Source organism: Linepithema humile, chromosome 7 (assembly GCF_040581485.1).
Source record: "Linepithema humile isolate Giens D197 chromosome 7, Lhum_UNIL_v1.0, whole genome shotgun sequence".
NCBI classification, from domain to species: Eukaryota; Metazoa; Arthropoda; class Insecta; order Hymenoptera; family Formicidae; genus Linepithema; species Linepithema humile.
Window position 1 is genome coordinate 16,131,248 of NC_090134.1, and position 12,806 is coordinate 16,144,053.

General features: G+C 30.6%; 2 protein-coding genes across 7 annotated transcripts; one reads left to right on the forward strand and one right to left on the reverse strand.

Annotated features, from left to right (window-relative positions):
* The first annotated feature begins 4 nt into the window (after window positions 1-4).
* pasha (partner of drosha) lies at window positions 5-7,681 on the forward strand. 4 transcript variants are annotated; one of them, XM_067358659.1, is made up of 8 exons: window positions 38-122; window positions 375-592; window positions 909-1,394; window positions 1,921-2,004; window positions 2,311-2,695; window positions 2,767-3,038; window positions 3,143-3,579; window positions 3,704-7,681. In XM_067358659.1, the coding sequence occupies exons 2-8, from the start codon at window positions 448-450 to the stop codon at window positions 4,034-4,036; spliced, it is 2,142 nt and encodes a 713-aa protein (XP_067214760.1). In that variant the 5' UTR covers window positions 38-122; window positions 375-447; the 3' UTR covers window positions 4,037-7,681. The 4 variants fall into 4 exon arrangements, with proteins under 4 accessions (XP_012232677.2, XP_012232670.2, XP_012232686.2 ...); XM_012377254.2 differs by lacking the exon at window positions 375-592 and having other exon boundaries at window positions 5-122; XM_012377247.2 differs by lacking the exon at window positions 375-592 and having other exon boundaries at window positions 14-122; window positions 898-1,394.
* Window positions 7,646-12,740, reverse strand: Rilpl (Rab interacting lysosomal protein like). 3 transcript variants are annotated; one of them, XM_067358670.1, is made up of 7 exons: window positions 12,517-12,735; window positions 11,831-12,190; window positions 11,574-11,718; window positions 11,319-11,446; window positions 10,468-10,838; window positions 10,200-10,292; window positions 7,646-10,124 (listed from the first exon to the last, which is right to left on the reverse strand). In XM_067358670.1, exons 2-7 carry the CDS (start codon window positions 12,140-12,142, stop codon window positions 10,001-10,003), a joined length of 1,173 nt encoding a protein of 390 aa, XP_067214771.1. In that variant the 5' UTR covers window positions 12,143-12,190; window positions 12,517-12,735; the 3' UTR covers window positions 7,646-10,000. The 3 variants fall into 3 exon arrangements, with proteins under 3 accessions (XP_067214771.1, XP_012233231.1, XP_012233222.1); XM_012377808.2 differs by having other exon boundaries at window positions 11,598-11,718; window positions 11,831-12,740; XM_012377799.2 differs by having other exon boundaries at window positions 11,831-12,734.
* Window positions 12,741-12,806: the final 66 nt, after the last annotated feature.

Below are 12,806 nucleotides of genomic sequence, written 5' to 3' on the forward strand. Positions count from 1 at the left end.
GTCAAGATGGTAACGCTGCTTAATTTATAAATTATGCAATCTAACCTGTACGAGTTCTTTCTCCAGTTTCTTAGTTGTGTGCAGCTGTGTGCTTTTGAGTATGACTTTTCATCCTTCGTGATGTATGTATAAACTGTAGATACTTGCAGCCATAAAATTAATTTTATAAATACCTGTAAATCGTTTATTATCAAGTAATATTTATTTATTGTCACGTAATATTTGTTTATTATCAAGTAATATTTGTATGCATCTGGAAACCGTGATTTCTAAGTATACATCTACCATGCTGAAGATCAAGTATACAATTTTAACTAACATCGCAGAATTCCAGCTAGTAACAGGTTCAATCTCTCAATGTTGTTCCTGTCTAGTTCTGGAGTTTCAATAATGCGATGGAATTCTCTCAGCTGTCTACAAAATCTGATCAGATAACAGCTCATTTGTATGATATATTGTCATGGATATGTAATAGGCCCCAAACTGCTAACACTAATGCAAATGTCCAATTTTCATTGCCATTTTGTGTGGTGTCAAATTGATTGGACTTTGGGCTCATTGGTGGAAGTGGTGTGGCCATACAACGCGCTTAGTATGTATTAAACCATGGATTGTTTTGTATAAACTTTGGATTTAAGTTTGCTGGATATTGTTTGTTATTATTAACTATATACTATTAATTTGCATATAATGTATCATTACAATCTATATATAGATGTATAGGTGACTGTAAAAAAAATGAATGTAACCAGAGCTCAGATATTCAGATTTTATAAATCAAAAAGTTTTGTTTACAAGATAAATAATAATTAGATAGAGAATTTTAATATATTGTTATTTGTACAGCCAACTAGTTTTGTCACCTAAGCATCTGAGCTCTTCAATCACATTTTATAGTATTTTAACAGATACTTTACACGCAATGGAAACCAACACGGAAGAAACAACTATGGAAGTTGAAAGCAATACTAAAGCAGAAAATAATAAACATACTCAAAATTGGAATACTTTGGATTGGCAAGCGAATCCTAATTTACAAGACAAGAAAAAGTGGGAGACTATACGTATTAAATCTGAATTAGATATTAAAATATCACCTAGTCGCACTGGTACACCCGACGACAACCATTCCAGTGATATGATGGATGAAGAAAATTCATGTGACGATAATAAAGACCCTTTAAAAAATGTTTTACACAATGGTTCATATCAGGGAACTTCAAAATACAATGTAGGTGCAAATGCCACTTCGGATGATTTACGACAATTTGACGTGCTGGATGACTTGGATCGCCATCCGGAACAGAATGAAGATTCCGAAGGAGATTCAAATTCAGATGAGAGTATGGACTCGGATGTGCCAGATGAAGAAATTGAAGCGATGCTAGAAGAAGGTATATTCTAATGCTATAAATCTGAAACAATTTTCATACAAAGGATGATTAACACAATGATTATCTAATAAAACTTTTAAAAAACTTTTATTTTATCAATAACTGCTAGATACATAATTTATTTTTTACTGCTAGATATTTAATATAATATTAATACAGCATTAACACATTATCTACTTACTTCATATTACATGTATTTTATTATATTGATTCTATATATAAAAATATTTATTTATTAAAATTGTTAATCTTGCAAGTAAAACAATTTTATTGTCAGAATATAGCTGTTATAATGAGAGAGTAAAGAAAGAAATGTATATATGTATATCATTTTACATTAAGCATATTAAATACAAACTATATTGGTTATCTAGTATATTGTTAATCAGAATTATTAACTTTGTGTTTTCAAAATAAGCTTAAGTATTTATTGCATCAAGGAGATTAAAATTATTTGGTTTTTCATCCTTTTTATATAGTTTACAAAGTTACTTAGTACTAGTTTTAATGAAGTGTTGTGTACTAGGTCTACCGGAGCAGTTTAAAGGAAAGAGAAAAGACAAAAAGGATTACTTACCTTATGAAGAAAAGGAGAAACTTGTTTTAGACGGTATGTAAATAATATTACATAAAATTTCATTTAAATTTAAATTTTTATATCTGTTCAGCAATAAATTGTACAATTATTTTAAATAATAATAAAGAAGACAATCAGAATCAGAATTATCAGTGTAATATATTAATTAATAATAGTTTATAAAAATTATTATTTATCAATATATAAAAATAACTTTACATATTGATTAATAACCATTTATAGTTCTTGTACTTCATCTATCGTGCTTCTGATTCTTATTGCCTTTATCATTATTTGTCTTTGTAGAACTATATTACAAGATAATAATTTTATTTTTAGAGATTGGGCACAATCATTTTGATGTTCTTCCTGAGGGCTGGGTACAAGTGACACACAATAGTGGAATGCCGTTATATCTTCATAAACAAAGCAGAGTTTGTACATTAGCAAAGCCGTATTTCCTTGGACCAGGAAGCGTTAGAAAACACGAAGTTCCTGTAAGTGCCATACCTTGCCTGCAGTACAAAAGAGCATTAAGAGAAGAGGAAGAGGAGCGAAAGAAAGAGATGGAACGTCCAGTGAACACTGAAGCTTGTAATCTTCCTAGTGCAAAAATTGAAACTATACAAGAGAATCGCGCAGCACAGTCGTTAGATAGCGGACAATTAAGAAACTATTGTCAGTCTTTATTTCGTTTCAAAGCTATTAAAGTAATGAGATTTCAGTAAGTATCAAAGACGAGGTGATTGCTTTATCGGAAAACTCGTCTTACATTGATCCATTCTTCCATTGCAGATCCTGGTCAGCGCGTCGGAAGTATACGAAAAATAAAAAGCATCGTAAACAGGTTGAGCGTCCAACTCTACCAGACGGCACAAAATTAATAACTTTCCCTGTTGGTAGTTCTGGTGCAAGTGGCAGCGGAAGTACCGCCGGAGATGATAATGGACAGAGACCTGCAAAACACTGGATAATGAATCCGTCGGGCAAAAGTTATGTTTGCATTCTTCATGAATATGTGCAGCACGCGCTGAAGAAACAGCCAACGTATAAATTTAAAGAACTAGGTACAATTATTTTTTGACAGTGCATAAGATTTGTCGTGTTATATGTTTAATATCCATCGATATCGTGTTAAACTTATTTTCGTCATCAATTAATTTATTTGCAGAAAACGCAGCGACGCCGTATTCCGCGGTAGTTTGTATCAACGATATGGAATATGGAAGCGGATTTGGCAGCAGTAAGAAGCAAGCAAAGGCCAATGCAGCCCGAAAAACCCTCGAAATTTTAATTCCACAAATGAAAGATAAGATTTCCGGTGACAACAGCGGAGATAACAGTTCGAATAATGCCAGTCGTACGATAAAAGCATCCAGAGGGAATTCCGATGCGGATCTTTCGTTCTTCGATGAAATATCCATCACGGATCCGCGTGTTGCAGAATTCTGTGCAAAAACTACAGAGCCTTCTCCACACGCTATCTTAATAACTTGTCTTCAAAGAAATTATGGTTTAGGAGACATGCATATTAATTATTCGGTAAATACACTGAAGCATCAACGAAATGAATTTACAATGAGAGTTGGAAAACATGAAGCTACTGTTGTAAGTATTAAAAATTGTGATTCCCACAACTCTCTCTTCTCTCTTCCTCTTTCTTTTTCTCTTTACATATAAATTTGTTTGTTTATTGTAATAAGAATTAATTTTAATTAATTAATAATCATAGGTTTGTCGTAATAAAAAAGACGGTAAGCAACGAGCAGCACAAGCAATACTACAACTCATACATCCACATATACAGTCTTGGGGTTCCTTGCTGCGCCTTTATGGATCTCGTAGTGTCAAATCGTTTAAGGAAAAGAAACAATTGGAACAAGAGATTACCCTTTTGCAAGGGAAAGCCGCTGTTAATCAGCCGAACCATGCTATTCTAGGTAAGCTTAGGGAAGAGATGGGTAAATTATCTGAACAACGTCAAGCAATACAACCTATTGGTAAGTTTGTTCCACCAGATTTACCAACAGGATCCGCAGCTAATTTGAATAATGTAGATTTATAAAGAACTAGTCCGATAGACGATTATGTTAAATTATGCAAAACTTGATTCTCTCTAAAAATTCAACACATATATTGTGTTTTAGAAATTATATCTTCGATTATACAGTTGTAGGCAAACAATTTTATGATTTTTTTATAAGTGTTTTAATACACTATATTATGGTAATTCTTAGACTATATTATTAAGTATATTTTTAAAGTGACAATTTACTTTTTTAGTTTCAAGAGTTGCCTTAATTGCAATATATAATAATCATAAATTTGTGATGTTAAACATCAATTTTTTTTTTATTGTATTACGAACTTGCTTCTATTACAAATGATCATAAATATATTTAAACATACATTGTTTCTAAAAATTTATCTAAAAAATATTTAATAGATACTAAGATGATGAAAATATTTAATAGATTACGTATGCCTAGCTAGCCCCTCCACTTTGTGCAAATTCAATAAAAAAAATTCAATATATAATTATGCAGTGGCGCACTCAGGATATTTTTTCGGGGGGGGTTAAAATTTACACAAAATGAAACAGTATTACCAAAAGTCAGGATAATTTTATATTGCATACTAAAAAATATAAAAATGTTACATTGTTTAATAAAAAATAAAATTTATTGTTATAGTAGCATAATTATGAATTGATATCGAGTTTTCTTGGTTTTTCTTAAATAATCAGATTAACTGGATTTCTTAAATAATCAGAAAATTTGTCTATATATATATGACTGTTAGATTTCTTAAGTAACTTATTTAAATCCTTTCACAATATGAATATCTTAAAGTAGATATTATATACGTTTGAACAGCAGTATAGCTGGAGAAGCTATCATAATTATTTGTGTGCAAGGATATTGGCGTGAAATTTGAATTATTAAAATTGTGACTATAGTTAATAACAGACAAAAAATACAAATGTTTGAACGCATTTTATTTAACTACAAATTTTTTACTTTTTGTTGTTGAGTTAATGAAAAAATTAGGTATATTAATTAAATAAATAAGTGATTTGATCTAGGCCCAGCGTAAATTTAATTATTGTGGAGAAACGAGGATCGAAGGCCAAAGCAGGATCTCAATTGCTAAATTTCTTCTCTAATCGATAATGATAATAATAATAGATGTTTCGATCGATTTTTCGACCATCTTTAGTATACAGAGTCTAATATATGTTGTACTAGCTTTCATTTAGTGAGAATTAATTGCCGGTTGTAACAAATTCGTCAAATGTGACATTAGGAGGCTGTGTTACGAATCGTTTTGTGAAATCCGTTCTAGCACTAGTCAGTTCAAAATCGGAAAGACAACTGTCTATTAATACTGTCTATATTAATTAAATTTCGGGGAGGTTTTAACCCCCTCCCCTCATACGTGCGCCATTGTAATTATGTATTAATTATGCACTCACCAAATCTATAAAGAAAAAATTTTGCGTTCTTTTATTATATACAGATAATTTTGATTTTTGCACTGCAATCTTTAAGGGACTTCCCTCTTGAGGCAAAAGGAGAGGTTCTCATATAACTCGTTAAAAAAAAATTGCAAAACTGGGAAAATTAACTATACACGATAAAGTCTCCGATTTATGCGCTATTTTTCCAGTTGTAGTGCAAAAATTAGAATCATCTCGATATAATAATATATATATATATAATAAATTTATTTATTTATTTATTAAATGTTTGAAATAAAAAACAACTTTTAGGGATGATAGGTATAAAAAAAGTTTGAAAGATTTCAGATACTTTAAAGTTTGTTTATTTATTCTTGATCTAATTATAGAAAATGATATAATACGTATTGACATTCCACCAGTAACGATTGCGTTTTCAGCAAGATCTTCATTCTGGGGAACAATAGTTCGACAGTTGTGCGTCCAATCTTGTTGGTTTGAAATATAATACAAAATGAGGATCCAAAGCCAGGCTGGTTGTCATTTGCTTATAATCTTCTTTATTCTTTTGAATTTAGTGATTTGTAAACGTTTCGGCTAATCTTTTAGCCTTCTTCAGTATTCTTCCTCTTATTGGTTTGTTTATATTTGGTGGGACCTTTCTAACAGCATCTTTCTTAGCGACTTGTTGTTGTGGTTGCGCTAATTGTGGTTTCTGTGTGGCTTCACCAGCAACGTTCTTTTTTATTATTGCATTTGGGTCTTTTTGGTTTTCAGGTCGACCTCGGTAAATTCTTTGCTTCTCTTCCAAAAATGAAAGGGGGCTTGAAGTCAAAATGATGGTAATCGAACGTAGGTTTTGTTAATTAAATGTGGTTGGTGCGTTTTGGGAAATGATATAAATAAAATAATTTGATACATTTTTGGTTTACATACTTCTCTGAAATTTTTATAATCTGCGTTCCTATGTATTTTGCGTTGTCCAGTTCATTGGTTTTTTTATTACAACTTTTCGGTTTTAATATAAAACTATTTGCAATAGCTTTTGGAGATTCAACATGCAACAAATCCTCCAGTTTTACTTGTATAATAGAAAACGATTTTTCTCTCATATTGTCACATACATCGCATGATGTAATTTCTTTAAGACTGAGAATATCATGAAATAATTTTTTACAAAGATATCCTACTGACACGCAATTAATAATGTAGGGAAATTTTAATGATAAAGATAATGTTTTTATAAAATTCTCAATATATTTGATCAAGTATTGTACAAGTTTAAGTTAACTGTTTTCGCCAAATCGTTTAGCACGTCTCTCGAATCGAGGGGCGTCTCTTGTTTGTCAACTGTGTTGACTATTATTGCTCCGAGAATTTCTTCTGCTTTTTGTAATGTCTGTGTGAGAATTAATTGTCCCATACATAATTATAAATACATCCATAATTGTTCTTATCGTTTTTTACTGAATATAAATACGGTGGCTCAAAGGGTTGCAGCGCAAAAATCAGAATCATCTGGATATAATAACGCATAAATAATGGATATAACACTGGATATAATAACGCAAAATTTTTTCTTTATAGATTTGGTGAGCGCATAATTAGTGCACAATTATATAATTTTTAAATTAAATTTACGCAAAGTGAGGGGACTAGTTAGGCAGACGTTAAAATATTGATGATGCCTAATGTAGCGTTGCGCGCTACAATGTTGACGGACATCTACTATTTTATTAAAGAAAAGATTATAGAAAAAATTAGACATAGATTATCCATAGTAAAGAAACATACATCAACAGTAATACATCGATTAATTTAGAAAGTATTTAATTTTATATTGAAACATAGATCTCGTTTTAATTAATTAAAACAACAAAATCTTGATAATCCATGTGTCATTTATAACTATAACGCCTTTCAGTTTACTTCATAAGTCATCAAAACAATTATCAATTTATTATAATAAACAATTCGCTAGTAAACAACTTTCCAATAAACAGTATAGTATAATAAACAGTTTAGTATAATAAACATCAAATAAAATTTTTACGAAAATCAAAGTAACGCAATATTTTAAGCAAGTTATGTAATAATTTATTCATGTTTGAATATGTAAATATTATTGTATATTGACTGTGCAAAAGGATTGTATATTAACATACAGATTCATGCTAAAGATGTAAGAAAGGATGTAAGAAAAGATGTAAGATGTAAGAATGTAACTTAATAAAAGTTTATTACAAATTATATTCCATATTAATAATGATATTACATATTAAACGATTAAAATATTTAAAATTAGAATTAAAATAATGACTTAATACGAACAAATTATTCTTATAATAAGATTATATGTAACATATTGTTCCAGAAAGATACTATTTATTTTTTTTACAATCCACTAGATTTTTAATCTAATTATAATATGGACAACATTGTAATTTGTGTCACATTCATAATGCTGTTTTTATCTCTGATCTTATATCTAACAATCTAAAATCATGTATGGTGCTATATTAAGTGTATATGGAAAATGGTAAACCTATTTGCATATGTGTATAAAGATATTCAACAACTCTAAATTATCGCATTGGTCAATGAAAACTTGTTCATATAGCCATGGGAACAACAAATATGTTTGTGGAAATACCTTATAATCTTATTTAATCCAAAGTTCATGCTTTTATCCTTCAAAAAGTTTAATTCGTTGCTACCTTGGCTACTTTGCTAGTATAAAAATCTAGAAAATGTATACACTAATATATAAAGGAATTTGTCTCACTGTTAACAAGATTAAAATATATTAATCAATTCGATTTATATTTAAAAGATATACTCACAAAACACTTTTGAAAGTTCACTCTGTCCGATATAAAGTGGATAAAATACTGATATGCACGTACATATGATTTCATTACATTACAAAACTTCGTCAACGGAACTAGCAACTAACTATTTTGAATATTATAAAATGTTAATTTAATACCCCGGGGTTGCGTTACAAAATGGATCTCAGAGGTGGTGTTTTATTTACCATAGCTATGAATCACATTTATTATATTTTGTTCGTTATAATGTCGTTAATCCATTCTACATACTTGAAGTCGTTTCTTGTTTTACTTCTGAAAAAACCGCTAATCTGTTGATAAAGAGTTGATAAATAATGCTGAAATAGGCACTACAAGTAACACAGCTATTTTGCATTTATGAACAGCTATTCTTATTGGATCATAAATTGCGACAAAATCTTCATAATTCTCTAGCATTCTCAAATTTGTATAATTTCCATCTTTCTATATGTCATTGTAGAAGACCTTTTTGATTACTTATTAGTTTTATAATTTAGATACTTCATATATAAGATAGTGATATATCCATTTTGCTATTCTTTTAGTTACTTGGATATAAATGTTTGTTATATAAGTGTTGACAACTTTTTAATTATATATCATCAAATATATATATAGATATATTTGAGTAAGATATATATGTATCAATATTCCTATACGTTATCACATATTGAAATAAATATACAGCTAAATCCACTTGTTTTATGAGTATATTTACAATTGCAACATGAAGAAAAGTACTCACATTAATTTTTTACATTAATAACAAATGGCACAGATTGAAATATATTAGATTCAATATGTATTCGCAAAAAAATTGTAAATAAAGTAGAAAAGTTAAAAATATATAAGAATGTTATTGCTTATATACCAATGTAAAATTTAAAGATAAAAATGCGATACAAGTTGAAACATTGCGTGCTTCAACCATGTGATAAATGCATGAACATATTCAAGATAAAAAATATATAAAAAAGTTAATATATAAAATAAAGCCTACACGAATTATAATCTTTGCAATTTACTCTCATAATTTCGTTCTCAGTTGCAAAATTATAGATTTTTAATGCATTAATGTCAATAAAATAAATTATAAATTATATCTTACTGAAAGATAAGAAAGATTGATCTGCAATAAATCTTCAAAGTTCTAGCGATAAACAATAATTACTTTGGTGTCTAGAATGAGACCTGTTTCATATTAGATATGATTAGAACTTTATCAACGCACATTTAACACTACACGCACTATAACAATTTTGGAAGAAATTAGAAATGTTCTTTTCTATTTGTATCCCTATCTTTTTTTTACATGCATTACGATTTTGCATATTAATTTTACCTTCTTGAATTTGATATTTGAAGGTGTCGAATACAAAAACATAAGCGAAGTTACGTAATATACTAAAGTCGTGCAGCTAAACACACATTGTCCTTTTTTTTTACAACTATACAAGTATTATATACATGCATGTATCTTCGTTATAGATTTATACAAGTGTAATGTTTTCAGTTCGTTCATTACATGCACATCTACTATGAACCAGGTCTTAATAACGTCAACAATCTTTCTCATACGCGTCGCATATCTACGTTAAAATTATATATCTATGTCAAGCAGTTAGAACATGATTAAATATAAATAAAAAGTGTACTTATAAGCAACATCGTTCTTGGTTAATTACTTAAAATTATCCAACGCATTTTTAAGAAAGCATTATATAGACGTATCACAGGTACTGCTACCGGATAGGGCCATTTTTGAAAGACTAGAAAGACTCCGTCTAGGGCTACTACCTCCGAGAAAACTGCTGCTGGATTCGGAGAATATTTTTCGGAAGCTGTAAATTTAACACCTTAGATACACGTGTACAAATATAAAAGAATATATATGATAGTGTGTCAAACAAACGTACAATTTACGAATGCCAGATTCAGAGGATTTTTTCCAAGGTGCGTCATCTGGTTCGTAAGGGAGCGGTCCTTGTACGGGTGCCTCTTCCTCCAGGCTGCAATAATAGAAAAATAACACGGATTAAATTTACAGTAGACAATTATCTGTGGCATTCATTTATACTGAAAATACTATAAAATTACACCATAAAAATAAAAAATCGTAGAGTTATGTACAATATTTTTGCACTACTTTTATATAAGTAAAATATTCAATGTTTAATAACATACATTTCAGGTTTTGGTCGGTACAGTTCCAATTCGTCTTCAAGATCAGAAACTCTTGCTTTCAATTCATTTCGCTCATGCAAAATTTCTTTCAGCTCAGCAGTTGTAAATCTGGGTCTATCGGGGTCATCCAAGTCATAAATCGCTTTATTCGTTAAATCAGGACAGCCCTGTAATTTACTTAAATCTTCATTTTCTTTCTTAGCCATGCCAAGCCGACCCCGAAGCTGTATAAGTTCACGATTCTGATCCTGCAGTTGAGCTAAAAAGTCAGCCCTCTCTTCTACTAAACCCCGGGCCTGCATTTGCGCCTGTCGTTGTTTGCGTTTTAATTCCCGTCCGAGTAGGGTAAGCTTCTCCACCTGTGCAGTCAACTATACAACACAATGAAATCATGTGTTTATTATCTGCAGATTATAATCCAATTTGTCATGTTAATGCATAATATTCTTTACACATTTAATATGCCAAATTTAGTTTAGTACGTAATTATGGATAATTAAAGTCTATTATGCAAATTTGCTCGTTATGAATAGAAATGTAATAAACACTAATTTAGACAGATATAACTGTCACTAGTATAAAGTACAGACATGTATGTCTTTTTAGCTTCTTTTACTAGCAATAATCTTGTAATCTCTTAATCTTGCAATTGATCTAAATGTTTTTTTACTTTTCCTCTATGTTTGCTGGCTTTAATAATATTTATTAGTCATTTACAATGATGGAAATAGAATATATTGAATTTTTGCATAAATCAATGCCTGCACTTAGGGAAGATTAAAAAGTAATAAAACAAAAGTTTTTTAGCTCATTTACATCTGAATTGCATACGAATATAAGTACCAATTTACATTTTCAATTTCTGCAGTCTTTTGTGATAATTCCCGGTCTCTAGCACGAATCTGATCTCTCTGTTTATCTATCATGGACCTCAAATGTTGCAAAACAGCTATATCAACTTCCTGACTAGCTGTGATAGCTAAAAATTAATAGAAACAATTATTTCATCAAACTGTGTGAATTTGTAACAAAGCATTTCAATAATCATTGGATTAGTATAAAACAGTAAGATTAGTATATAACAAAGTGTTAATTGGTGTTAGTACTTGTTTGTTTACTGCTGTACTGACTGTCACTGCGAGACTCTTGCAAGGATCCAGCTAATCGTCTATTCTCTTCCTGTAATCTAGTAACCATAGCTACTAAATCACGAGATTCTTGTCTCCAATGCTCTTCAATCTGTTCCAATTCCTAAAAAATTCAATAGATTTAATATGAATAACTTATGTTATCAATTAAAACATAAATTACAAATTACATCAAATTTCATGATATGATATAAAAATTTAAATATATCGTCTACCTTTTCAAATCTTTGTCGATCTTCAGCTTTTCCAATCTTATCACTCTCAAGCTGAGAGATCTTAGCACTCAGCTCTTGCACCATAGTATTTTCACCTTCATTTTTAGTAGCAAGATTCTCAAGTAATTCTAAAGCGTTTATCACCTTTGGCATAAGATTAGTTACTGATTCCACTCCATACAGATCTATAAGCTTTTCGCATTCCTTTCCTATCTCTGATGCGATATCATATACATCCACCACTGATACATCAGATGCAACAGAATATTCTTCCATTTTGCAAGTTGCGTTACTTCTCAGACAAAAAGGCATGAATACAACTTTTGCCGCAGCACGCTCTATGTATAGACCTGTTCAACACTACGGAAAGGAAGCCTCATAAAAATGTTCCGCTAGAATTCCACAGTTTTCTATAAATTGGAATCTAGAATTCAAACGCGTATCTACACTCGTGATCTCCACGGGGGAATTGCGTACATAGAAAATGAAATTATAAATATCACAGTCAGAGCTAGACAGAATCTTCATGCACACGATAGGTATTGGTACACTTTGGAGATGCTTGGAATTTATGATAAATAAATTGCGTAATTTAGGTGTGGCGTTAATTGTCAAAATAATAGTCTATTCCGCCGACAATGCGGTGAAGCTTTGCGTCATGCACTTGTCGTTTCTAGATCGAATACCAGCTCAGAAGGTGCACAACGCGCTCCAGTGATATCATAACAATTCCATCAAAACGTCATGTTTAAATTCCGGTCGTGTACATTGATGTCACGGCGGAGCAGATGATTAAGATTATTCACGATGTGTTGGTGTATACGTGCATGCTGACCGTAGAGATCTCCACGGCTGACGAATTCAACATGTGCTATCTAGCAGTAATTCGGCTAACTGATATCGTTCAAGTACAACAATTATCAAAAAATCGTTAGTTATCAGAGGATCCCTTCTATATCGATAGAAGGTAACATCG

Bases quoted from the DNA above. Each gene is read 5' to 3' on its own strand.
- pasha (XM_067358659.1), top strand. From the start codon at position 448: ATGATATATTGTCATGGATATGTAATAGGCCCCAAACTGCTAACACTA. The intron at 3,039-3,142 runs GTACAATTATTT...ATTTATTTGCAG, and splicing joins GTATAAATTTAAAGAACTAG to AAAACGCAGCGACGCCGTAT. The intron at 3,580-3,703 runs GTAAGTATTAAA...TAATAATCATAG, and splicing joins GAAAACATGAAGCTACTGTT to GTTTGTCGTAATAAAAAAGA.
- Rilpl (XM_067358670.1), bottom strand. From the start codon at position 12,142: ATGCCTTTTTGTCTGAGAAGTAACGCAACTTGCAAAATGGAAGAATAT. The intron at 10,839-11,318 runs GTAAATTGGTAC...TGTGTTGTATAG, and splicing joins AGACTGCAGAAATTGAAAAT to TTGACTGCACAGGTGGAGAA. The intron at 10,125-10,199 runs GTACGTTTGTTT...TTAAATTTACAG, and splicing joins GAATCTGGCATTCGTAAATT to CTTCCGAAAAATATTCTCCG.